This window comes from Spermophilus citellus, assembly GCF_964194105.1.
Source record: "Spermophilus citellus genome assembly, chromosome: 4".
Classification (NCBI taxonomy): Eukaryota; Metazoa; Chordata; class Mammalia; order Rodentia; family Sciuridae; genus Spermophilus; species Spermophilus citellus.
The window spans coordinates 149,046,994-149,073,690 of record NC_138185.1 but is presented as its reverse complement, the minus strand read 5'-3'; the positions used below and the strand labels follow the sequence as shown (position 1 = coordinate 149,073,690).

General features: G+C 32.7%; 1 protein-coding gene across 5 annotated transcripts in view; it reads left to right on the top strand.

Moving 5' to 3' along the window:
- The window catches only part of DDHD1 (DDHD domain containing 1), an 82,333-nt gene that overhangs the window by 38,354 nt on the left and 17,282 nt on the right, over nt 1–26,697 (top strand). For 3 of the 5 annotated variants that reach the window (XM_081288773.1, XM_081288774.1, XM_081288775.1), the window contains 7 exons: nt 5,628–5,729; nt 7,885–8,013; nt 9,447–9,594; nt 14,967–15,073; nt 19,253–19,359; nt 24,352–24,614; nt 26,333–26,408. In XM_081288773.1, coding sequence (XP_081144899.1) covers nt 5,628–5,729; nt 7,885–8,013; nt 9,447–9,594; nt 14,967–15,073; nt 19,253–19,359; nt 24,352–24,614; nt 26,333–26,408 — 932 coding nt within the window. The remainder of the gene's footprint in view (nt 1–5,627; nt 5,730–7,884; nt 8,014–9,446; nt 9,595–14,966; nt 15,074–19,252; nt 19,360–24,351; nt 24,615–26,332; nt 26,409–26,697) is intronic. The other 2 variants (XM_081288776.1, XM_081288777.1) reach the window with 1 other exon arrangement.

Sequence of the window (26,697 nt, the reverse complement as noted above, 5' to 3'; positions counted from 1 at the left end):
ACATGAAGGTTTTATATATCAATATTACAAAGCAAGTTCAGTATAAGAACCATAGCTATATTCCTACAAACTGCTATAGAAATAATATTTTATTCTTGTTCTAAGAAAAATATTTATACAAATAACTTTTGTATACTTCTGGTTTTATGTTAGTAACTAGAATATTTTATAACCTCCCATCACTGCTACCAGAAAAATCTCAGACCTACTTTTTAATATCTCAAAGATGGACCCATTTTATCATAAAATAGTTTCCTTGCCTTTAGTGAATTATGAGTTTTAGAAATTTTTTCCCATGTGTTCTTAAGTCTTCTACCTCAAAAATGTTAATTCACCTTAATACTCGTGCATTAAACAAGTCTAAGAGGTTGGAGGAGGAAAAGGATAAGTCTGTAAAATATTAGTACAATGTTCTCCTTTCTCATACCGTATTGAAAACATTTTTTTTTTTTTTCCATTTGCTTTGTCATCCTGTGGAGGTTAATCATCAGCTCTGTTTCACTTGTAGATCCCTGGTCTTATCTATTTGGAATCTTTTTTCAATTCAAATTAAACTTTCATATATCCATTTACTCTTTTCCCTGCTTAGATGTTAAATGTAGCAAGATTCTTCAGTTTTCCTCAAAAGTGCCCCAATTTAAAGAAGTCTGATAGGAGAACATGGTTTATTTGTGTAAATAGGTTTTTTAGTGTATGTCTTTGATGTATCAATCCTAGGATATTATAGTATTGTGGGGTTTTTTGTTATCTTTAAAAATATACATTGAGTAGTAAAATTCTAATTAGTAATAGCAATATGGTTAAACTGATAAAAGCATTTTTACATTATAGTCTATCAAAAATAATGATTCTTTGAGGTTCATTAGAAGAAAATTTTATTTTTTTAAAATATGCCATGACACAAAGGTAAAGATTCAGCATGCTTTGTTACTACAGATTACAAATTCAATTCAGAATAAATATAACACTCATAATTTTCCATCATTTTGTTATTCAGTATTATATTAAACATACATTTATATATTAAAATGTGACATTGACTTTGAAGATTATAGGAAATTTTGTAGTACATTTGAAAATTATTGCTGGTCTTAAGGAAAGAATATAGCCCCCTGAAAAGCTACCATCATTGGGAAAATAACTCAAACTTAATCCTGTCTACAAAGATTAAAAAATATGATCTTTTAATTATTTTGCTCTTACTTCTAAGCTTTTAAATTTTTATGTTTTATTAGTCAGTGGAGGAAATGAACTTCTCACCTTAATTGTCTTGCATATAAAGCCTTGACTCTGCATGTTGTCAAGAGAATTTGAATGCTTTCTTAAGTTAATAGTACTGTGGTAGGCACCTTTGTGAAAGAATAAACAAGGTTTTTTGCCCTCAAGGAATTTTCAATATTTTAGAGAAGAGAGTGACAACATGTGAGGATAGTTACAAAGTAAGTACAAGATAACACAGTAGACAATGAATATTAAATATTCTGAAAAGAGTTTTGGAATAACTAGAGTCAGTGATTACAGTGCAGTGGAGTAATTAAAATAAGACTTTCTGGAAAATCCCATTTAATGAAAACATTTAAGAATACTATATTCAGGGACTCTTACTAAGTGCTCTAAGGAATTTCAAAGAAGCTAAACAAAATTCTTGCCTTCAGAGACATTAAAATAAAATGATAACTCTCTTTTTCCTGGCCTTAGCTGGTTGGGGTAGCTGTTGTCACAAATGAATTGGATGTGTTGAATATTTTCTCCTTATTAATATCCCTATTAGTCTCAACATAAGCATGGAATTAAAGATATTGATGAAAGTTTGATATAACTCTTTCTACCATCCCAATAAAAATAACCTACAAAACATTAATTAATTTTTGTAATTTAAATACTTGAATCTAAACTTAGTTCTTAGCCAGGCACAGTGGTGCATACCTATAATCCAAGTGACTCGGAGGTGGAAGCACAAGGAGGATCACAAGTTCAAGGCTAGCCTCAGCAACCTAATTGGAATCTTAGCAACTCCAGTGTCAACATTTAAGAACACAAAAGGACTAGAGTTGTAACCCAGTGGTAAAGTACTCCTGGGTTCAATCCCTAATATCCAAAGTAAAATAAACTTGATTCTCTCTGAAAATTAAAATGAAAATTGATTCTCTTTACCTCATAGCCTAGGAAATAGCTATAGCCTAACAAATGAAAATTCATAGTTTCACTTGAAATAAGGTGTAGAAATCACCTTCAAATAAGGAATTTGGTAAAATCTAGTAATGATTACTCTTTTACTCATTTATAGTTCATTCAAGCACATGCAATAATTTTAAAAGAAAAAAATAAGTTGAACTACATGGGTTAGTGTTGTACACCACTCTGACCAAAAAATGCATAATCTCAATTCCATAGTGAGGAAACATCTGATAAACTCAGATTGAGGGCCATTCCAGAAAATAACTAACCAATAGTCTTCAAAGTCATAAAAGACAAGGAAAGATTGAGAAATTTGTCACAGGTAAGAGAAGACATGACAATAAAATGCCATATAGTATACTAGATTAGGTCCTAGAATAGAAAAAGACATTGTAGAAAAATAGAGAAATCTGTACAAAGACTGTATATTAGTTGATAGTACTATACCAGTTAATTTCTTAGTTTTGATAATTATACTTTAATTATACACAGTGCTAACATAAGTGGAAGCTGGGTAAAGGAAATATGGTAGGTAACTCCCTGTACTGTTTTTCCTACTTTCTATTAAGTCCAAAATTATTCCAAAATGAATTGTTTTTAAGGCCAGTAGAGGAATTAAAATAAAATACTAAAACTCTTAGCCCAAAAACAGGGAAAAACAGAGAAACAACAGGTGAGACAAGGGAAAAAAATAGTTGGCCTGAATTTACCACATCTGTAACTATAATAAATGTGAACTAATACTCCAGTTAAAAGTCAGAGGTTGTCAGATTTGATGAGAATGCAACACCTAGCTAGATGCTGTCTGTAAAGAGTCACAATAAAGTCACAGATAAGTTTAAAGTAAAAGTTAGGGTTTTTACAGTTAAAGCTAATTTGAAATGCAAGCTAATTTGAAATGCTGTGACCATACAGATGCTGGCAGCTCTCTGATGTTACAACAGCTTGCATTTTGGAAGGCAAAGTGTATATTCCCATCACTTGCTAGATAAGGATATCCCATAGTATGAAAATAGCATTTCAGGAGTCAGTTTAAAAGATGGGGAGTGTAGTAACCTTCTAACCAGCTTTCCTTTTCTTACTTGGGTGATTAAGATTTCTATCTTCTAGCATTTAGTTATTATTTTTTTATAAATTTATCTAACTTAATTTCTCTGAAATCCAAGAAAGATTGCTGGGAGTTTTCTCATTATCATTAGCAGATTTGAGAAGCACAAGCTGCCTTCCAGAGACTGTAGTTTTCCAGGTTTCCCACTTTTATACAGGGAAAGGTTCTTGAGTTTTTGTATTGGAAGGATTAATATGTCATCAGCCAACCCCCTTTGGATATTCTTACTGCTTTCAGAATTATATGAAAATTTCTTTAAGAGTGAATTAGTAAGGAAATATCAATAGTGTTTTAAATCTTTTTCATTGCTGTATAAGACTAATATTTGAAAGACTATTTTTTTAATATTACCATTTAATAAATTGACATTTTCACTTGTAGTTTTAGTTCATGCATGTTTGCTAATAAGATTTACTAACTAAAACATGTATGTATGTATTTATGTATCTCATTGCTGGGGTTTGCACCCAGGGCCTCACACATTCTAGGAAAGTGCTCAACCACTAAGCCACACCCCTAACCCTAAAATTTCATTTTAAATGAAAAACAAGTTAATTAGTACTTTCTATCCTTGTGTGGATTGATAGTGAAACTTTTTTTTCTTCTACTATACTTGGGGTAATACCTGTAATACTGTGCTTTGGGTTGAAAAAAATTAAGCTCTTTGCTACAAAATATTTGACAAATAAAATAAATGATGTTCAAATGAAAACAAATTTGGAAGGTAAACCATATCTATTTAACTTGTGGAAATGTTTTCAATGTTTTTCTATTTTGAGGGTAAAAAACTTTTTTCCTCTCTTTCTCAGTATATTGGGGTGTTATTCTTTTACTTTAAGTTACTATTCTTTTAGAGAAGAAAACCTTTATAAGATGGTATTTGGTTCATGTTAGTTTTACTACTAGATTTATAAAATCTAATTTTTGTTTCTCTGTATAATAAATTCTTGAGTTTATGTCAGTTTGGTCCACTTTGGTGTGTTAGCTTCATTTCCTAATTTAAAACTGTTTCATGGCTAAGTGGTACATCTGTTCCTGAATAACTGACCAGAAGGCACATGAAAGAAGAAACATTTCAGGGATGAAAATTGCTTCAGTTGTCATATTCTACCTCTGTAACATTGAAATCTTTTTATAATCCTGTCATAGAAACCCAGCTTTTAGCCCTAGTCTGCAGTGCTTATAGCCATATAATTACCTAGAGATATAGTTAAGTATATAGGTATAGTTATTAATGCCTCATAAACATTTCCAAAAATACCTTTATTGCACAAATCTTTGTATAATACCACATCTGTATATACAACAGATTTGTTATATTCTGATATTATATAATAAGAATTTTTTATTTGAGCAGTATTTAACCTTTGAATGTCAAATTAATGTAAAAAGGGAGTGAGCATGAAAATTAGAACATAAATTTTAACTAAATCAAAAATATTGTTATTTATTCAACTGAACCACAAATAACTGATGTGTAAAATTCAATTCCAGACAGATTTTAATAATTGTATACTTTAAACATAAATCTATGAATATATACAGCTAGCAAAGTTTGGCAGGGACCATGTTGACTTTAAGGTTATCTACTGATTTACCAAATATCAAGTCTGTGCCTTGCTTTCCTCTATGTTGTCTGTTAAATGCTTTCAAGATGTCACAGCATACATTTTTACTAATGATATTCTTTTTATTCCTAAACACTAATAAATCTTTCCAAAAGGGATAGTTAAAAGTGTTTCTGATTTGGTTTTCTGTTTAAAATATTCATTTTTAAAAAGTCTTTTAACCACTTAAATGGAGTTATGAAAAGACATTTGTTTCTGAAGGGGACCTTGGGCCACTGCACTTCAGTGCTAGAAAGCATCAAATGAAATGTATACTGTGCTGTCTTCTTAGACAAGCTGTATTAGAGGTTAAAATGTTATTCACTGCATTCTCAATTTGTACAGTTGTTGGCTGTTTCAGAGTCACAAATTTGGTGAGAGTAAATAACCTTAGTATAAAGATGGAGTTTATAAATCTCTTCAACATTCAAAAATACCATGTTCTATTTTTTATTCTATTTATGCAAAGACAGTAAATGATAATCACATAACTGTAACTAATAAATTTAGCTATCATTTGCCTTTGTTTTTTTTAGTGAAAGTAGAGCATATATTTGATAAACATTAAACTAATTTTTGCTTTACTGAATTTTAACTAAAAAGTATATAAATAAAACATTTAGAATAATGTTTGTCAAATACAACTCTTTTTTAAAGTTAATTCTAGATCAAAAAGGCCAAAGGACAAAACTCATTTAAATTTACTTTGAAGCTCAGTGTTTTTGCTTTCTTAGTTGTCCACCACCTCCCTCCCTTCTCCCTCCCTTCTCTGTTCAAATGGAGAGGATATAAGGAGAGTACAGATGCGGCAGGTCTTAAAAGAAAGCGTTCCCAAGGTACAGTAATTGTAGTTTTATTTCTCTGTGTAGTTGTATTCCCAGCTTATAGCATTCCGTTGTGTTTAAAGTATGAAAATTTTAGTTTTCTTTTAAATGTGTGCATTATGCTATTTTGCTTAATGTTACTTACTTTATTATACATGTTTATAAACATTTGTAAACTATGTATGGCCCAGTAATGAAATGTGCACCAGTATTAAGATGTTTTACTTTAATACAATATGTAGCTGATTTTAAGGAAGAACAAAATTTTGCTGACATAACACTATTCTCTAAATAATTCAATCATAGTTTCAATATTTTAAGCATGTGTTGCTGAAAACTTTTTTAACAAAACTTTGGTTTACAAACAATTGTTAAAACCCTGCACAAATTTTTTGATTTATGAAGAGTTCTACTTAAAAAGCTGAACTTGTACATTGTTTTCTTTGGAACTGAAGATATTATTTATTGGGTTAATTGAATCTTGATCTTGGTTTAGTGTCAGTAATATATCCTGTCAGGTAAGTAAGATATAAGTTGGTTTTTATTTTTTTCATTAACTTTTGAAATTACATTTGTAGCATATCTACATTTTCTTATAGTGTATTGTGTATTCTAATAGGAAGTAGGTTTTCCTTAAAATGTCTTTTGACCTTAGATCTTGACCAGGGCTGTATCATTTTTTATATTTAGCTTAAGGTTATTTTCAGCTCCTCTTCAAATCAGAAGAATTAGACTCTGCCAGTAATTAGCTTTGTGGCAGGTAATTTAATCTCTTTGTACCTCTTTATCTTTATATATGTAATGGGGGCTAATATTTTGCCTTAAATGGAGTGTTTTTTTTTTTAAAGAGAGAATTTTTTTTTAATATTTATTTTTCAGTTTTTTGGTGGACACAAGATCTTTATTTTACTTTTATGTGGTGCTGAGGATCGAACCCAGCGCCCCCGCACATGCCAGGTGAACGCATTACCACTTGAGCCACATCCCCAGCCCATAGTTTTCATCGGACACAACATCTTTGTTTGTATGTGGTGCTGAGGATCGTACCCGGGCTGCACGCATGCCAGGCGAGTGCGCTACCGCTTGAGCCACATCCCCAGCCCTTAAATGGAGTTTTAATAGATAAACTAGATATAAAGTGGAAGCCATTTTCTTGGAAGATGAAAATTCAAATTTTTCTTGTCTGTGTGTCAAGAGATAGGAAAAGTTTAAGGCCTTCAGAATATAAGAATATGAAAGTATGAGCCAGGCGTGATGGCGCACACCCAGACCAAGGTGAGAGGATCGAGAATTCTAGGACAGCCTGACAGCATAGCACAACTCAGTCTGTTTTCTCAATTTATTGCTTCCACAAATATTACTGAATTCATAACAGGTTCTAGGCACTATGTATTTTGTGCTAGGGATACAAAAGTGATCGAGATACATTCCCTGCCTCACAGAGCTTATAAAGTCCTGACACATAATAGGTTTGGATTTCTTTCCTTAAGACCTAATTTTTACCAAGCATAATCCTGTTATAGAAATGAAATAACCATAATGATGAACATCAATGGATGAACATTTCTTTAATTTTTCACTAAACATCTATGGGTTTATGACTTTGGGTTTCTTCTGTGATGAGCAATATCCAGTGATAATTGGCTTTAGTATACATTCCAAAATTACCCTATATTCTAATAGATTATTCTCTTCTGAGTATCTTGTTCTGTCTTGTACCAAGTGATATTTTTACAGATCTTTTGATACCTTTAGTAAAATCAACAGAAAAATTGAAACTTAATATTTTAGTGTCAGTTATTGAGGACTTTCAAATAGGTATGTATTCCTTAGACCTAAAAGTCATATCACCTGGGAGCACAGTTTTTAAATAATCAAAACAGCTGTTATTAAGTACATATGAGAGGCTAAAATCATGGTAGTTTCACCAGTCACTCTGTTGTTTTAACAAGTTATCATTTCCCTATGGCATTATTAATCCTTTATAAAGTCCTTATCTATTACTTTCTTGACTTAAATTTTTTTAAACAGAGTAGTTTTTCTGTTGAACTGAATATATTTATGAGTTTTTAGATAATATTGATTCAAATGTCTGAGCATTATAATTTTTCATACAAATGAAGTTTGTCTTCAGACCTTCAAGTTAATTTTTTCCTTTTTGTAACAGCTATTTATAGTTTCAAATTGAGTCGAAACCATGTGGACTGGCATAGTATGGATGAAGTATATCTTTATAGTGATGCAACCACATCTAAAATTGCAAGAACAGTCACCCAAAAACTAGGATTTTCTAAAGGTAATTGTTAAATATTACTATACTTTGTCAAGTTTTGGGGAATTGGGATGGGTTTTTTTCCCCTTATATCCAAAGTAGACAATTCAAATTTTATTTTCAGTTTATTTTATTTATTTTTATATGAATGTATAATCTTTTTAGTTTATTTTAAATAGGTATTAAATTTAGTGTTAGATGAAACTTTAAGGTGATTGAATTGACATGCATTCATCAGTTAATAATTATATATTTAGATTGATCTGACAAAATTAATAGATTACTTTTATACTTCTTAATACACAAAAGCAGTCAAACCTGAGGCAGTAAAGATAAAACATGGCAATTGGCAGTTGAAATATAGAGTCAAGGGAAGTAAAGTCTGAAAAATTTCCATTGTATTTAATGACAGTGGAGGTCACGGGTAACTTGGTGGGGCAGAAGCCAGAGTGGCATGAGTCTAAGCTTAAGTGGACAGTGAGGAAAATGAAGGCAGAGGAAAATGAAGGAAGTTCTTTTTTTTTTTTTTAATTATTTTATTGTTGGTTGTTCAAAACATTACATAGTTCTTATTATACCATATTTCACAGATTGATTCAAGTGGGTTATGAACTCCCATTTTTACCCCGTATACAGATAGGAAGTTCTTTTAAGACAGCTCTTAAAAGAACTTTTACTACGAGAGAGAGAGAGAGAGAGAGAGAGAGAGAGAGAGAGAGAGAGAGAGAGATATTGAGATTGGTACCTAGGAAAGAGATGAGAGTACTATCAAAAAATAAATTTTAAAAAATAATTTCAAAGTCTGACAGAATTTTACTATCTCCTTTTTAATTTTAATTTCTTTAAAATGTGCTATAATATCTTTTCATATGCTTACTATATTTATTTTGAAAATTACCTTATCATTTCTTTAGCCCATTTTACTATATAAATGATGTTCTTTTACATTTTGATTAGCAAGATCTCCTTGTATATGTAGGGAGTTGACTTATTATGTGTCATATTTTGCCTAAAATTTCCTAGTTTGCCATTCATCCTTTTAATACTTACTAGTATTTTTTAGTTTCAAGGAAGTTTTTAATTTTTATGTATTCAGTTTATACTTGCTTTTCTTTTTCCTAATAAGTTCTGGCTTTGGTATCATGTCTAGTTTACTTTATATCAACCAAACCAATATATCATCTTTTTAAAAAAAATATTTTTAGCTGTAGATGGACATAATAACTTTATTTTATATATGGTGCTGAGGATCAAACCCATTGCCTCACACATGTTAGGCAAGCACTCTATCACTGAGCCACAACCCCAGCCCCCAATATATCATCTTAAAAATGTTATTTCCTCCTCTGTACACCAGTACAATTTTTTCTTTATATTGTTATTACTACTTCTTTAAACACTGTAAAAATTCTGTCTCTCAGAAAGATGGTAAACTAAGAATCATAATTTTTCTACAGCATCAAGTAGTGGGACCAGACTTCATAGAGGTTATGTAGAAGAAGCCACAGTAGAAGACAAGCCATCACAGACTACCCACATTGTGTTTGTTGTGCATGGCATTGGACAGAAAATGGACCAAGGAAGAATTATCAAAAATACAGCCATGTGAGTTCTTTGATGAATATATTCTACATCTACTCTAGAATGCAAACTTTTATCTAGGGTATGAGAGCTATTAATAAAGTTTACTTGTTCTGCATGTTTCTCCAATGGCAGCTATTCTAACATTGGCCAAGTTTCTGAAACAAATTTTGAGAGTGATTGTTATCTAGATAATGATGATGATGATGGTGATGTTTTATTCTTTCCCCTACTGTATGCAGAAGAGGAGGGATCTGAAAGCCTTTTTAGACTAATAAGTTAATTTACATTAATCTAAGGTTAAAAACAAGAGAGAGACCTGGTGTTAAATTTATATCTTAATCTCTGAACTTCAGAAACTGAGAATACTTCAAAGTTGCACAAGTCTGAAAGGGCTCAGAATTATTTAAATTGCCAGTTAGCAGCTTAACCTGTCCAATTAATTGCCACCAGAGAAAACATTGGCTACGTCACCAATACACAAGTCATTTATCTCATTAATTTAAAGAGATTTGAGCATAAAGCTGAATCAGTTATAGAAGTATGGATGTGTGGATTAGTATGTATCAAAAGATTTAAGTACTTGTGTTAAAAAGGAAATATTAAGGCTAGAAGTTCCACCACAAATTTGGCCCTGAGCCATTTCTTTAAAGGATAGCCACTATAGAAAAATCTGATAAGGTGCAGATTTATGATATAATGAAAACAAGTCAGTTGCTATTTAGAAACAGTTGTCTGATTCTGAGGCTTCAAGTAAGTGTTTCTTGAGTCCTTATAAAGCAAATAATGTGTGATGCTGAAGAGTATGTCCTCAGCAATATTGCTATAATAATATAATGTTGAGAGTTTCATTTTACTTTTTATTATAACATCTTAATGCCACCTGATAGATTAAAGTAAAAGTATAATACAACTTTTAAAGAGAATTTTGTGCCAGGGATAGTGGCACAGTCCTATAATCCCAGCTACTTGGGGTGGGGGTGGTGGAGGTAAGGCATGAGGATCACAAGTTCAAGGCCAACTTAAACAGCTTAGCAAAAATCCTGTCTTAAAATTTAAAAAATTAAAAAGAATGAGTGGCTCAGTGGTAGAGTGCTTGCCAAGCATACACAAGGCTTTCAGTTCAATCACCAATACCAGAAAAGAATATATTTTGGATTCTGCTAAGCTACCCTGATCCTTTTTGATTTCCATAGCTTTTATTATAGGAATCTTCACTCTGATTCTAGTTATAGTTTCTGATGAATTGTACATTATTTCCCATGATAATTATATACTGTGTTCAGATGTTCAATCTTTTACTTGAATATCTAGGCTCCTAAGAACTAAGTGTACTGACATATTCTTTCTGGAATAATTGACAAATAAGAAAGTTATTTCTTTGGGTACAAGTGAAGGAAAACTTAACACAGAAAGGCTTAAGCCACAAAGAGTATTTAGTAACTCATTATGCTAAGGAGACTAGGAGTGCTACTGCCAAATAAGTCACCAGAATTCCATCAACTTTACCCTGCTTCATTTTGGAGCTACTCCTGAATATATATTGTGGTTCCAGATATGGTATGTAGCTATCTTCTATTCATATTCAAAAATAAAGGACAAGTCTTTCTTTCCAGAAGACCCAGTGAGTCTGTCCATTTCATTGACTGGTGATATTGCATCCAAGAACCCGAATTTGTACATGTGGCCATGCAGAGTCTGGCCAAACTTGTCATAGTCTCTTTCTTCTGATTTCAAAGTATCAACTAAACATTCATTGCCTGGCAGAGAGAACGTGAAAGTTTAATAAGCTTCTAATAAGACCGAAATCATGATTTATATGCATAGCATTAAAATAGCATAATTTTGGTTATAGTTTTAGCTATAGTAAGACTCAAGATTATTAAAATCAAGAATAAAAAAGGGGACATTTCTACCAACTACCAACCTTATAGAAATAGAAAGTATTATAAGGTAACATTATGTATAATTCTATGTTAGTAAACTATTTAGTGTAAATAGACAAAATTTCTAGCAATTATAAAAACTACCAAAAAATAGAGTGTTCAAATAGATCTGTACAAAGTAAAGCACTTGAAATAAAAATCAGAAAACTGCACTAAAACAAACCAAAAAAGCCCAGAATAGATTACTTCACTGGTGAATCTACCACATATTAAAAGAAGAATCAGCACCAATTCTTCACAAATGCTTGAAAATGTAGAAATTTTCCAGCTCATCCTAAGAGGCCAGTATTACTCTGATATCAAAAGCACTAAAAGGAAAAAGAGACCAATATTCATTACAAGTACAAAACACAAAAATATTCAACAAAATATCAGCAAACTGAGTCCAGAATATATAAGGAGAATTAGATATAATGATAAAGTGAGATTTATCCCAGAAATTTAATTCTAACTGAGGTTACTCTTAAAGAGAAAGAGAAGGAAAAATGAAAGAAGATAACAGGGGAAGTGGGGACAGAGAGTGGAAGAGAAAGATGGATATGTTGTAGCCATGTCCCCAAATTTGCCTTCCTAGAAATGATGCACATTAATTAATAGAATAAAAGGGAGAAAGCACATCATGTGGTTTTTGATATACAAAAGGCATTTGACAGAAATCTAACAACCTTTTGTAATAAAAAGCACTCAGGAAACTAGAAACATAAGGAACTTTCTCAGTCTAATAAAGGAAACTCTAAAGAGCCCTCAGCTAATATTATGCTTTCTCCAAGATCAAGACAAGGATATTACCTGCCACCACTTCTGTTCAACATTGTACTGTGTGTTTAACCCATGACAGTCAAGAAAGAATGGGGGGGGGAACATCCAAATTAGAAAGAAGTAAAATTCTCTGCTTGTGGTGACATGATGTGAACACAAACACACACACACACACACACACACACACACACACACACAATGTGAAGATGTGTGGGCTAAAATAAAGTCAATAGATAAAAATTGTTATGGAATTCCGTTAACTATAGTATCAAAAAGAATAAGGAATAAGTTTAACAACAGAATCATAATATTTGGGTGCTAAAAACTACAGTATATCCTTAAAAAAATTTAATTCTAAACAAATAAATGGAGAAGACATCAATGATTATGGATTAGAAGATAATGTGAAAATACTTTTCAAGTTTACCTAACATATTTAATGCAGTCCCTAGTAAAATGCTACCTGTCTTTTAGTAAAAATTGACAGGCTGATTTACATGGACGTGAACAGGACCCAGAATAACCAAAACTATCTTGAAAAAGACCAAAGGTGGAGGACTCTGACTTCTGATTCTGCAACTTACTGCAGCAAGGGACACTGTCAAGAAAATGAAGACAACACTCAGGATAGGGGAAAATATTTGTAAACCACAGATGAGGGTCTGGTATCCAAAGTCTTCTTATAAGTGAACCATAAAAAAGAATTCCAGTTTTTTTTCAATGGCAGGATTTGAGTAGACATTTTGTCCAAATAGGATATATAAACACTCAAAAAGTACATGAAAAAGATGTTCAGTATTATTAGTATTAAGAAGATTTGATTCACAGTGACAGATGCCCACTTTGATCATTCTTTTAAAAAAATGAGAAACAAGTGTTAGCAAGGATGTGGAAAAGTTAGCAACCAACAAAAACCAACAAAGTTGCTGTTGGGATTGTAAAGTAATGTAGCTGCTTTGCAAAACAGTTGAGCGGTTCCTCAAAAGGTTAATTGATAGTATATGGGCTGACTGTATCCCTTCTAGGTAGAACTGAAAACATGCCACACCAAAACTTCTCAGAGAATGTTCTCAGCAACATTATTCATAATAGCAAAAAAAAAAAAAAAAAATGGAAGCAATGCCCATCAACCAATGAATAGATAAAAAGTGGTATATCAAAATATTATTCAACAGTAAAAAAAACCAGTGAAGTACTGATTCATGATACAGAGTGGATGAACATTGAAAACATGTTAAATGAGAGGTCAAACACAAAAGGCAGCATACTTTGATTCCATTTATACATTAAATGTCCATAATAGGCAAATCCACAGAAGCAAAAAGTAGTTTAGTAGTTACCAGAGGCTAGCGGGGAGAAGGATGGGGAATAATGCTAAAGAGTATGGTATTTCTTCTTGAAGTGATTAAAAAAAAAACTCTGAAATTAGTTGCATATTTGTGAATATAGTAAAAGCTACTGCATTATTCAAAAAACAACAAAGAACCAGTAAGGCTGTGTCAAAAGTACTGAAACCAAAACTCACAGACCAAGAATGGGAGACAATTCAACCTTCATTAAGGCACACAGCCACAGTGGATAAAATGCCCCACACATTTAAATCTATGAATTAGTAATGGCATGTGGTATGGTCTGGATATCATTTGAGTGACCCTCAAAACTTCATAGGTTGACATTTAGTCCCCATTTTCAGGTGTTAATAGGGTGGAAACTTAATCCAATTATGGTGTTTGGTAGGGCCTTAGGGAAGTGATTAGGAACCATATAATGTAACATCAAAATTTATATCCTACAACTTTTTATTTTGAAAACTTAGTAAAATGGAAGAGTTAAACATTTATCCTGCTTTTTTAGATGAACTGTACCTCAATTCTTCAGAAATTATCTGGTTTTCAAGGTATCAGCATATAGATTACATTTTAGAAACATATACTATTTACAGAAAAAATTATGTGATATCTGGAATTTTCTTTAAAGTATGGGAGAAGAAGCCCTGCACAGTAGCACACTCTTATCTTCTAGCAAATGCAAAGGCTGAGGCAAGAGGATCACAAGTTTGAGCCCAGCCTCAGCAACCTAGTGAGATCCTGTTTCAAAAAGGGGCTGGGGGTGTAGCCCAGTGGTAGAGGGCTTCTGAGTTCATCCTTGGTACTGCCCCAGAATTAAATAAATAAAATATGGGGGAAAGGTGTGATTGTTACAAGGGTAGTGAGAAGGAGTTTTTGGAATGAACTGTTTAGTGCCTTGATTGTGTGGTGTTAGCCACAATCTGTACATATACTAAAATTTATATAACTGACAGTAAAAGAAACAAAAATAAATTCATTGATCTTAATTTCTAAAATTAAATTTATATTATAGGGGAAATGAATTGAATAAATAAGAAAAGCCGTGATTTGTTAATATTTGGAGGTAGGTAATGGCCCAGGGGTAATCATACTATTCTGCCTACTAAAAATTCATATAATAAAATGTAAAAAGTTGGAACAATTGAAACCATTGATGGAAAATTTAGGAAGATAACTTTGAAGGTACCCTAGTGCTGCATACTTGCTTCGAGAAGCAATAATTGAAATATAATTAGACAAACTTATAAGGCAATGGAAGTATTATGATTAAGGATGTTTTATATCATAAATACATATGTGAAGTTACTCTCAAAGTTTTGTTTTGCGTTTATTTTATTTTTAGGATGAGAGAGGCTGCAAGAAAAATAGAAGAAAGGCATTTTTCCAACCATGCAACACATGTTGAATTTCTGCCTGTTGAGTGGCGGTCAAAACTTACTCTTGATGGAGGTATATTTTGTTTCAAAATCAAGATTTTTAGCCATTGGTAAACTTAGCAAAGTAAATGTAGAAAACTTTTAGAAACAATTTTTGCCTGTTGGGAACAAAATACCTTCCATTTGATTTTCTTGGCTTATACTCACGCATTGCTCTAGATTATTTAAGAAAATAAATCCATTGTTTTGGTATGTTTTTTAAATAATTGTATTGATTTTGTGTCATTTGGACCATCATATGATTTCACAGATAGCACTGTTTTTGTATGTCTTCTGTGGGTTGGGGGTAAGGGGTAACATGGAAGGAACAAAAAAAATTCTAAAATCCATCTTTTCTAAAATCCAGTTTAGCACATTTATCATCATGCTAAAATGCCTCCTTGATGATTTTCAAGGATTCTTCCAGGTCTGTGATATTGTCTCATAGTCAAGAATGTTAGTTGTAGCTTATCAAGCCAAAATGGAATCAAAGGTTTTAATGGGTTGTTAAACAAATTCTAGTGACCAAAAAAAGAGCTCCCAGCAATAATAGTTCATACATAAAGTTCTGTAAAATAAAAACAGTGTCCTTGGGCTTTCCTCATTCCCCTGATAAATTTCTTAGGCTATTCAGGGATGCAGACAATGAGGATGAATTAATATTTACTAAAACCCCTGAGTTTGTCATTTCTGTTAGGTTTAAACTACTGTGGTAGTTTTGAAGTCACTATGATGAGTGAAAGAAGCCTATTGTGAAAAAATATATACTTGGTGCTTCATTTTTATGGTATTAAGAAAAGGAAGAACTATAGGAACAGAAGTCAGTATTGCCAGGGCTGAAGGAAAGGGAAGGGTTTCAATTCAGAGGGGCAGCGTGTAGAAGCTTTTTGGAGATTGAATAGTGCTGTATCCTGATCATGGTGGCGGTCGAATAAAACTGAATGCATTAGAACTCAGTCAGTTTTACTTTGTAAGTTTTTATATAATAATAAAAACATGCTCTAGCAAACATAAGGGTACTTATGAGTGGTGAAAGGCTAAAAACTTTTCCTTTAACTCAAGAATATGCTAAAGATGCCCATATTTAACATTCTGCTTTGAAACCTCAGCATTGCAATAGTTTAAGAAAAAATAACAGTGATAAGGAATCAAAAAACATCTGATCTGATTTGCAGTTGATGTGTTTGTCTATCCACAATATATAAAAGAATACAGAAAAATTTTTAGAATTAGAGAGTTTATCATGGTTGTAAAATATAGAAGATCCATATAAAAGTAATTTCATTTCTGTATGTCGGAAACAAACAGAAATAACCAAAATACAAGGTCCCAAGAAATAACTAACAAAAGATATATATTTATATTAAAAAATAAAACTTAAAAATATCAAATTTTACTTATATATAAATACAGATAATTTTCTTAGGTTGGATGATTTAATCTCATACAGGTGTTGATTATTCCAAATTGATGCATAGATTCCATGCAATTCTAGTCAAAATTTCAATGGAGTTTTTCATGAAACTTAATGTTTCTAAAATTATTACAGAAGAACAGAGGACCAAAAAGAACACAGAACAAGGGAGTAAAAGGGAAGTCATATGACTACTAGATAGCCAGACCTATTACTTAACTTTTGTAATTAAAGCAGTTGAGTATTGGCAAAGGGAAGGCAAATAGACCCCTACCCCAATGTAGACTTCCTCAACAGACCTGTTCCAAATGTGGAAATCTTATGTATTTCAGAGCTGGCATTACAGCTCATTGGTGAAAAGTAAGTTCTGTAAGTGGGCTTGGCAACTGGTTGTCCTCTGGGGAAAAAGGAGAAAAATGAAATCCCTACTTAGATTCTAGATGTATAAAAAAATCATATTATGGAAGCTAAGACTTTAAAATCTTTTAGAAAAAACTCAAAAGAGTACCTTTATTATCTCAGAGTAGGGAAAAAATTCTTAAAACATAAAAATATCTTAACTAGGGCTGGGGATGTGGCTCAAGCGGTAGCGCGCTTGCCTGGCATGCGTGCAGCCCAGGTTCGATCCTCAGCACCACATACAAAAATGTTGTGTCCGCAGAGAACTGAAAAATAAATATTAAAAAAAAAATTCATTCTCTCTCTCTCTCTCTCCCCCTCCCTCTCCCTCTCCCTCTCCCTCTCCCACACACACACTCTCTTAAAAAAAAAAAAAAAAACTATAAAGTAACTTGAGTAGATGTGATTAGATTAAAATAAGGGCCTCTCTCTATCAATAGACTTTAGACCACAAAGAATGAAAGACAGTCCACAAACTGAGGAGAAGTGTTGCCTCAGAGTAACAGTCAGAGCTACCAAAGGTTTAATATCCAGAGTAAAGAACAGGAAAAAGGAAGAGGGAAAAAGTATGCATAGATCATATAGGAGAAATACATAACACTAATAATCAAGGAGATACAAATTAAAATCACAGCAAAATATCATTCACACTAATAAGGAGAAAAATTAAGAAAATTCCAGTGCCAAGTGTTCTAGAGATGTGCATCAGTGAAGATTCTCATTCACTACTGGTAGAAATTTAAATTGGTACAATCATTTTGAAAGGTGACATTATCTTATAAAGTTGGGTGTGCATTGACAGATACTGTGGCACAGCAATTTCAGTCCTAAATATTCACCCTAAAGAAAATCATAAAGAGCTAGAAACAACAAATGTCTCTCAAAGGAGAGGATAAATTGTGTTCTATGTGTGGACTGGGTTGTAATCAGCATTAAGAATGAGTAGAGGGCTGGGGTTGTGGCTGGGTGGTAGAGCACTCACCTAGCACATGCGGGGCCCTGGGTTCAATCCTCAGCACCACATAAAAATATATAAAATAAAGGTATTGTGTCCAACTACAACTAAAATAAATGGAAATGGAATAAAATATTTAGGTACTGGCACATAGTAAATGCTATACATACAAGTCATTGACTGTAGTTATTAATATTATTAAACATGTAGTAAATCTTTAAGGAAAGAAAAGCACAATTTATCCCAGCTTCTCTTTGGTGATTATATCTAGGAAAAGAGAGAGGTCTGATAAATTGTGTTCTATGTGTGGACTGGGATGTAATCTATATTATATATTTATATATATATTTATATATAGTGGGCGTTAGACGATGGCAATATTCGTTTTGTTGTTGGTGATGGTGCTAGAACTAGAGCCCAGGGCCTTACACATGCAAAGCATATGTTCTCTACCATCAGGTTACACCCCCAACCCAATGGCAATATTCTGAGCAATGTGGTAGAATTGTTTCTTTTTTGTAAATTGTTATTTCAATTGCTCATATATTATATACTTCTTTTGTATGTATGTGAATTTCACAATAAAACTTTATTGAATGTATTAAAATGAGACTTAAACACTTTTTATATCAGCAGGGTAATCATACCTTTCACTTTAGCAATTTAAAAATAACATATGATCTATGCACAGCCACATTTTTCCCTTTACATCTTTGAAAAGACTTCTCTAGTCTCTGCTTGTCATTGCCTTCCATTCCTTATTACATTGTATTAAAGTGGGGGAAAAAAATAAAAACAATATAACATAACTCAATGCAGTAAAAAACTGAAAGATAAAAGAAATTGGAGTTACTAAAATTGTAAGCCTTCTTCTGTCCACCTTGTGCTTTCAAGTAATGATATTTATCTATATATAGTCTTTTGTCATGTTTTTATTAAGAAATCTGAAGTTTTCTGCATACTTTTATTAGGTGACTTTTTTTTTCAACACAGTAAATTACCAGCTTTATCTTGTTACTGAAGAATCCATTGCTAATTTATTTCACTTTATGCATATCTGTCATTATACAATTCTTGCCCATAGAATCTTTGGTTCACTAAAGATAGATAAATGAAAAGCATGGGAAACTCTTCTTTTTTTAATTTGTTGCTGTTAGTGGCACCAAGCATTCCACATGGACATTTCTAGGCCCAAGACACTTAGATCAAAGAAGTTTTGATGACAGTGGACTTCATCCTTTAATAATGTTCCCTTTCTTTTCATGTTCCCTTTTGTTTTTTATTGTTTGGGTTTATTGTTTTTCTTACAGAGTTTGGCAGGAAGGGAAAATCTGTTAGAATCAAAGCCAGTCTTGAATATTTTAAGTGTTAAATTGTTTCAGAAAACAATTTTTCCCCAAACTAAAGACCTCATGTTTAATTTTGTTCTCATTTTGTTTTTGTAGATACTGTTGACTCCATTACTCCTGATAAAGTACGGGGTTTAAGAGATATGCTGAACAGCAGTGCAATGGACATAATGTATTATACTAGCCCACTTTACAGGGATGAAGTAAGTATCATTATCTTATTGCTGTTGAGTATGTTTTCAAGTGATAGCACATAAATGACCTAAATTTTAACATCTTATGGTCTTTTTTAAAAAAAAAGCTAATGAGAAATTGTAGGAATCAGTTAATCTATAAATAGCCTGTATTTAATAGTGAATTTGATACTTCAAACTAGACATTGTGACCCTTTCATAAATGGATAGTCCCTTGGGTAGAGGATTGCTTAGAAAATAGTTATTTGAAAAATACCAGTTTTTGCAAATCTCATTAATTATATCTCTGTTGTCTTCACAAGAGTTTGAGACACTTAAGAGATTTCCCTCAAATTATTTGTATGCAATAGACTGACTTTCATTGCCCCACTTCTCTAATGGATCCAGGTAGCTCTCAAATGGTAGTGTTGCTCATACATCACCCCGATAACACTGAAGCAGGTAGGAGGTGAAGGTTTATTCAGTGGGGTGAGAGAAACTCAACCAAATGTGCCTTGTCACTTTTTTGGAGAAGGAATTCTGTTTCATAGGAATAACAAATACTTGTTAATTACCTAATATGTATTAACATCTAACCTCATAAAAACCCTGTGAAGTAAGTGGGAGTAATATCCTCACTTAAAAGGTAAAGAAACTAATGGAAGGAGAGGTTAAGGGCCTTGCCCAAAGTGTCTCACCTAGGAAGTGGCAGAGCCAGGGTTTGAACCAGGTGATAGAGCTCCATAGCATGTGCTGTTCACCACTCCTCTCTCTGTGTTCACAGTATGGCCCATCTGCTGTCTATTCACTGGTTGTTTTTTGACTTCTCTGGGCCTTTAACTTAATCAATACATATTTAGTGAGTGCTTACTCTATACCAAATACTGGCTAACATTGGGCCACTTTGAACTGTTAGCCCTTATTAGTAGAGAGACGGGGAGTGTCACTGTAGGTGTTTGAAAGTAAAATCAGTTGCTTTGGCTAAATTCTTTTATCAGGAATCTTAAGTAAGATTTCATGATATATATGCTAATTAGCTGCTAGAAGAAATTTTGAACTAAGGAAATTATCGACACATTTATTGAAAATTTGTTTATTGAGAACTTATTATGTATAAGACAGAGTACACGGTGGAAAGGGAGGACAAAGATAGGAGGACCTACCCCCAAGAAGGTTTAAAACAGTGTGTTACAGTACAGGCAAAAAAAGAGCCTTATGGGGGAGACTAGAATTGATACCTTCATCAATCTGAACTCAGGATATCTAAAATTTGTGCATATAGATATTATGTACATTTGTAGGTGAATGTGTTTATATACTTGCATGCATTTCCAAGCTTGGTCCACTAAATGACAAAAAATGCAGAGACACCCTGGTCATAGCAAACATAACCAGCACCTAGATCTTTGCCTTGAAGTATTTACTGTATTTGCAGTAAGTATTTACTGCCCCTGAGAAACTCTAGGGTTCCTCATGGAAGTGGCCAATTCTGTGTCTAGGACAACTTGTTATGATAGAAGGTGGGAAAATCTTCAAAAAGACAACAGGGTAGGTCTCGAGGACACCAGAGCCCAAGCAGCAGTTCCCACTGGCCAAATCTAGAATAATTTGAGGACCAAAATGTTAACTAATTATTTGTATTTATTGTAAGGAATTGTTAGTATATTTTTATGGGATTATAATAACAGATTGAATCACTTAAAAATCCTACCTCAAAATTAGTTATAAATAGATAAATGGGAAGAAGGAAAGTTCCTTGCTTACAGTAGAATGCCAGAGGCTGACTGGAGGGATGCTGGAATTGGAAAATCATTTGCAGCCATCATGGTAGGATCAGATTAAAGATGATTAGGCACAAATCATCAATGAATACTAAATTAGCAGCAATTTTTTGATGAAGAGCAGGATATTTGCATTATCTTAAAGTGTATCTGTACAAGGCTGCTCATTAGTTTAAAAAGCAGAAAAGGTAATTATACATGGGAGAATTCAGGCAACACTTACACTAGTATTCCTGAGGGACAGATGGACATTATGTACCTCCTGATACTGTACCCAGAGGAGGACACAGTGTTACTTATGCAGTGTTCTAATTATGAGGAAACATCAGGGACACAAAATGAGGACATTCTAACAAAATGTAGGAATAGGACTGGGTTCTTTAAAAATACCAATATCATAAAAGATAAAGAATGGCTTTGGAAAATATTCAAGATTAAAGGAGGCTAATGATAGCTAAATACAGTATCCCATGCTAGGCTGTATCCTGTAATGGATGAGGGAAACTGCAATAAAGGACTGACTGGATTGAAATATGAATGGCAAACTATAAAATTTTGCATCAAAGTAAAGTTATGAAATTAATAACTATGTTATGATTATTTCTAATTTTAGGAAATATAAAATGAAGTATATAAGGGTAAAAGACCATGATATATGCAGTATATCCTCAAATGTTTCCCAGAAATGTTCATGTGTGTTAAGGAAGCAGAAATACAAATGATAAAGCAATTAACTATAATGCTAATAATAGGTGAATCTAGATAAAGATTATATGTGTGATGTTTGTGCTGAATTTTATTTTGCAACATTTTATGCATTTGAAGTTATTTTTAAATAAAAAGGTACAAAAGGGAAGTACAAAGAAAAGTTTTCCCTCCCCTGGAGAGTCTAGTCCAGTGGATCTGAGATGAACCTGTGGATTTATATTTTAAGAGTTGCCCCGGTGATGCCATCAGGGAGTTTTGGGAAGCACTGCTTAAGGCATTTTGAAGGACAAAAGAGGTGTGTAATAAGTGAGAAGTGGGCAAAAATTATTATTTCTTTAAAAGGAGATTAAAATTCATCTAACATGAACTTAATGTAACGCAACATACTAAAGTAAATTATTTAAAAGTATATATTTCCACAAAGATGGGGGTGGACCTCTTGAAAATTAAAGGGAGCTCTAGAGGAAAAAGGGACCAAGGGTGGGGAGGAAAGAGAGGGAGTGCTGGGGAGTGATATTGGCCAAATTATATTATTGTGTACATGTGCGGATATATAACAACAAATTCCATCAAAATGTACAACTAGGGGCTGGGGTTGTTGCTCAGTGCTAGAACTCTTGCCTAGCATGTGAGGCACTGGGTTCAATCCTTAGCACCACATAAAAACAAGTAAATAAAAGAGGTATTGTGTTCATATACAACTAAAAAAAGTATTTAAAAAAAAAATGTACAACTATAATGCACCAATAAAACAATAAGAACAAAAGTGGTAGAATATTTCTGGGTTCAATCTCTAGTACTGAAGGGGAAAAAAAAAAAAAAAGCAAAAACCAGGGACAGGAGGTGTAACTTAGTTTTAGAGCATGTGCCTAGCATGTACAAGGCCTGGAATCAACCCCAGCACCACCCAAAAAAAAAAAAAAAAATGTTGTCACTTCTAAAGGAATTTATTTTATCTAAGCATTAGGTCTTTCTGCACCTCCATCATATAGATTGTAAATCAGGAAAATTACAAAATTTTAAGGATTATTGATATTCTTATAAAAGCCAAATCCAAAGCATTACATGATAGCTGTAATGTAATTCAAACAGCCCTATGGTTTCATATCACACTGCATACCTCTGAAACTACATTAACCAGACATACAGTCCAAGTCTTTGAGGGTCTTTATGTGCATTTTCCACTGAAATAGTTACTGAAGTGTCATCCCTATGCTAGCAGCATCAGCACCTTGTGGGAACTATTACAAATGCAAATTCCCAGGCCCATCTCAGAACTTCTGAATCAGGAACTCTGGGGTGGAGCCTAGCAATCTGTGTTGACCAAGCCCTCCAGGTGATTCTAATGCATGTTGAAAAGTGGAAAACGATAGCACTAAATCATAGAAGTAAAACTCATGCATTCCTCCTTAGAAGAAATGCAGCTTATAATCCTTCCACATTCTACCACCTCATCTTATTCAGCTCTTTCTTCATTGACTGGATATATTTCAGCAGACATGATATGTGGTTTCAGTAGTTTTAACTAGATGTCAGTATTATGTTATAGAGTTCTGAGATATCAACAAAGAGTACATCATGCCTTCATTCCTGTCATTTTTATCCCTGCACAATCATAAAATGCTCAAATGATTTACATCAGCAGGTAAAGAAGGAATGTTCAATAAAATTTGGTGGAGGATATTTGTCTCTTGATATAATAACAAGATTGAAAGTAGATGCAGCAAATACTAATCTTTGTATCAGAGTAGCAATCGACATACTAAGAAATACTGATATGAGAAATAGAACATCAAGCAGAATATAATCAAAGAGAAGTAAATCATGATAGGAAGAAGAGAAAACTGCCTTAAAACCAAGTCAGGACCCCAGTATAGGTCTGAGTAACAAAAGAATCTTATTCAAAATCTTATGGAATATTTCAGTAATACTTGTTGATTCCTAATTTCATATAAAGCAGTTTTACAAAGAAAAATTAAAAGATACTTTCTACTTATAAACCTCTAAATTTTAAAAAACCCTGCTTTTTAACCATAAAAATCAACTTTTTACTCATTTAATAAATATCACCAATATAATGGAGATTTTAGAATATCAAGTATGTTAGTATATCACTTATAAACTTACATACTCATTTTCTAAAATTTAGTATGACTAAAAATCACAAAGCACAAAAATTTGGAATTGCATATATATAATAAGTTGCAAAGAGGAAGAAATTTCCAGGGGCCTTTGGAAACCTAACTGGAATCTTCATGGAACTTTTTAATCTGTAGAACTGCTGTCTCCTATAGTTGATTTAATGACATAATGGATCTTTGTGGATAATATCTGCATATATATTCTGTAGTGATGATTAGGACTGAATATTACATATATCCTCATTCCTGCAAGGTTGTAAGTCAACTGAGTTAATTCTAATAATCTAAGTATATTAGGTCAGTATTGTTTGTTTCTCTTTATATATTTTAGCTTAGAAGTGAAGCTTATAATACTCAGTGATAACTCTAATATATTTTCTTATTTCACACAGCTAGTTAAAGGCCTTCAGCAAGAGCTGAATCGATTATATTCCCTTTTCTGTTCTCGGAATCCAGACTTTGAAGAAAAAGGGGGTAAAGTCTCAATAGTGTCCCACTCCTTGGGATGTGTAATCACTTACGACATAATGACTGGCTGGAATCCAGTTCGACTCTATGAACAGTTGCTACAGAAGGAAGAAGAATTGCCTGATGAACGGTGGATGAGCTATGAAGAAAGACATCTTCTTGATGAACTCTATATAACAAAACGACGGTAAAATAGCCTCATCCATTGAAAGAATTTTTAATGTCTGTATGGAATTACTAGACCTCCTAGAAGAAAACTTCAGAATTTCCATGAAAAGAAATTATACATTGTTTAGGATACAAAAATTACTAGATAACATCCCTAATCAAGCTAGAGACTATTAATTTTCATGTTAATTATATGCATTTTCCTGTAGCATTAAATAGTTTTGGAATCCTCCTGATTTTCCTTCCATCTTTCCTCACAAGTTACTAGGAGTTAAATCTAAAACTGATCCCAGCCTGAGTCAGTGCATAAGAACCCTTATTAAAGATCTTCACTGGTTTGTAGATTGTAGTTTTACTGGTCTATAGAGGCAGATCTCTACCTTTTTTCTTATTGTTCTGGAAACAATTTTAAAACACTTTTTCTTGGAAAGTATGTTTTTAAATATGTTATATAAACATAATTGTATATATAATATAATTATAAACAGATGTTATTTAATCATTTGTGGCCTTCCTGATACTATCTTTTAATTCTTTGCTGCATTCTCTCTAGTTAATAACCCATCTTCTTTGTTCTCTTGATGACTACATTCATCTGATATATTCTGATAAAACAATGAAAAACCATTCATTTTGATAGTATTATATAAAGACAGCTGAGTTAATTGACTATAATTTTATTTAGGAAGCTTTTTTATTTTTTAGTCTTAGGGAAGGTATCCAAGAATTTCCTTTAAGATCTTATTAAGAAACAGAGGATAGACACATAAATATTTTAGTATCAAAGTAATTGGTAGTTTTCAAAGAAAATGTCATATCTGACAAGACTCAGCTTTTTGTTTGCATTCCTGATACTGGGGAATCAAACCCAGAACCTCACATATGCTAGACAATTGCTCTACCACTGAGCTATACCCCAACCCCTACAGCAGCATTTTAGGTGTATAAGTCCAATTAAATTTTGTTGAAAAACAGGCAGAAAATTAACTATAGTTTATTTTATTTTTTGGTGGGGGGTAACTTAGTTCCATGGTTATTAAGTATAAGTTAGTAGGGAAATTGAAATGAGAAAAAGATGAAATAACCCAAATATTTATCAACAGAGAAGGGTCAAACTGTGATTTGTCATATGATGTTATAAAAATTGAAGTAGGACAGGAAGCAATGAAATGAAAAGAGCTCTTAAGATTCATTTAGGAAAGGACATTTTAAAAAGAAAAGATAATGGACAAGTGAGTATTAACCATATGGTGTAATTTTTTTAAAGATATGTATGTGCATATATATATATGTCTGATATTTTATTAAAATAAATTACTATAAAAATAAAGATGGATTGGGTTTGTAACTCAATGATAGCATTTGCCTAACAGGCCCTGGATTCAATCCCCAGCATGGTGGGGGTGGGAGAATTACTAATAGCAGGTGTCATGAGAAGTGGTGTTTTTTTATCTTTATTTTATTTATTTTTTTCTTTGCTATGATGCTGAGGATCGAACCCACTGCCTCACACATGTTAGGCAAGCAGCATTCTACCACTGAGCCCCAACCCCAGCCTATGAGAAGAGTTTTGAGTCATTATTTTTATAAAATATTGTCAACAAGAATTATTGTTAGGGATTAATAGTGTCATCATTTGCTTCTTTATAGACATTTTAATAAGTGTCTAATGAGATGCTAACCCTTAATGATACATTATAAGTGTGTTTGTGTGTATAATCTCATGCCACTTCCTAGGCTGAGGGAAATAGAAGAACGGCTGCATGAATTGAAGGCATCGTCCATAACACAAACACCTGCCTTAAAATTTAAGGTAAGGAAAAAGTGATCAGTTTTTTATTATCTTGGTATTTTTTAAACATTTAAATATGACTTTATGATGCAAATGAATGTTTAATCATGAATGTTATTGAACACATTTTCTGAGATGGCTACTGTCAGTTTATAGGTTTTACAAAGAAAAGAATGGACAAGATAGTTCTTCAGCCTTCAGAGTATAACAAAGTATTATTATTATTATGGTTCTTCAGCCCTCAGGATATAACAAAGTATTATTAGTGTATTAGTATCATCAACAGTATACAAAATGATACATACACAGG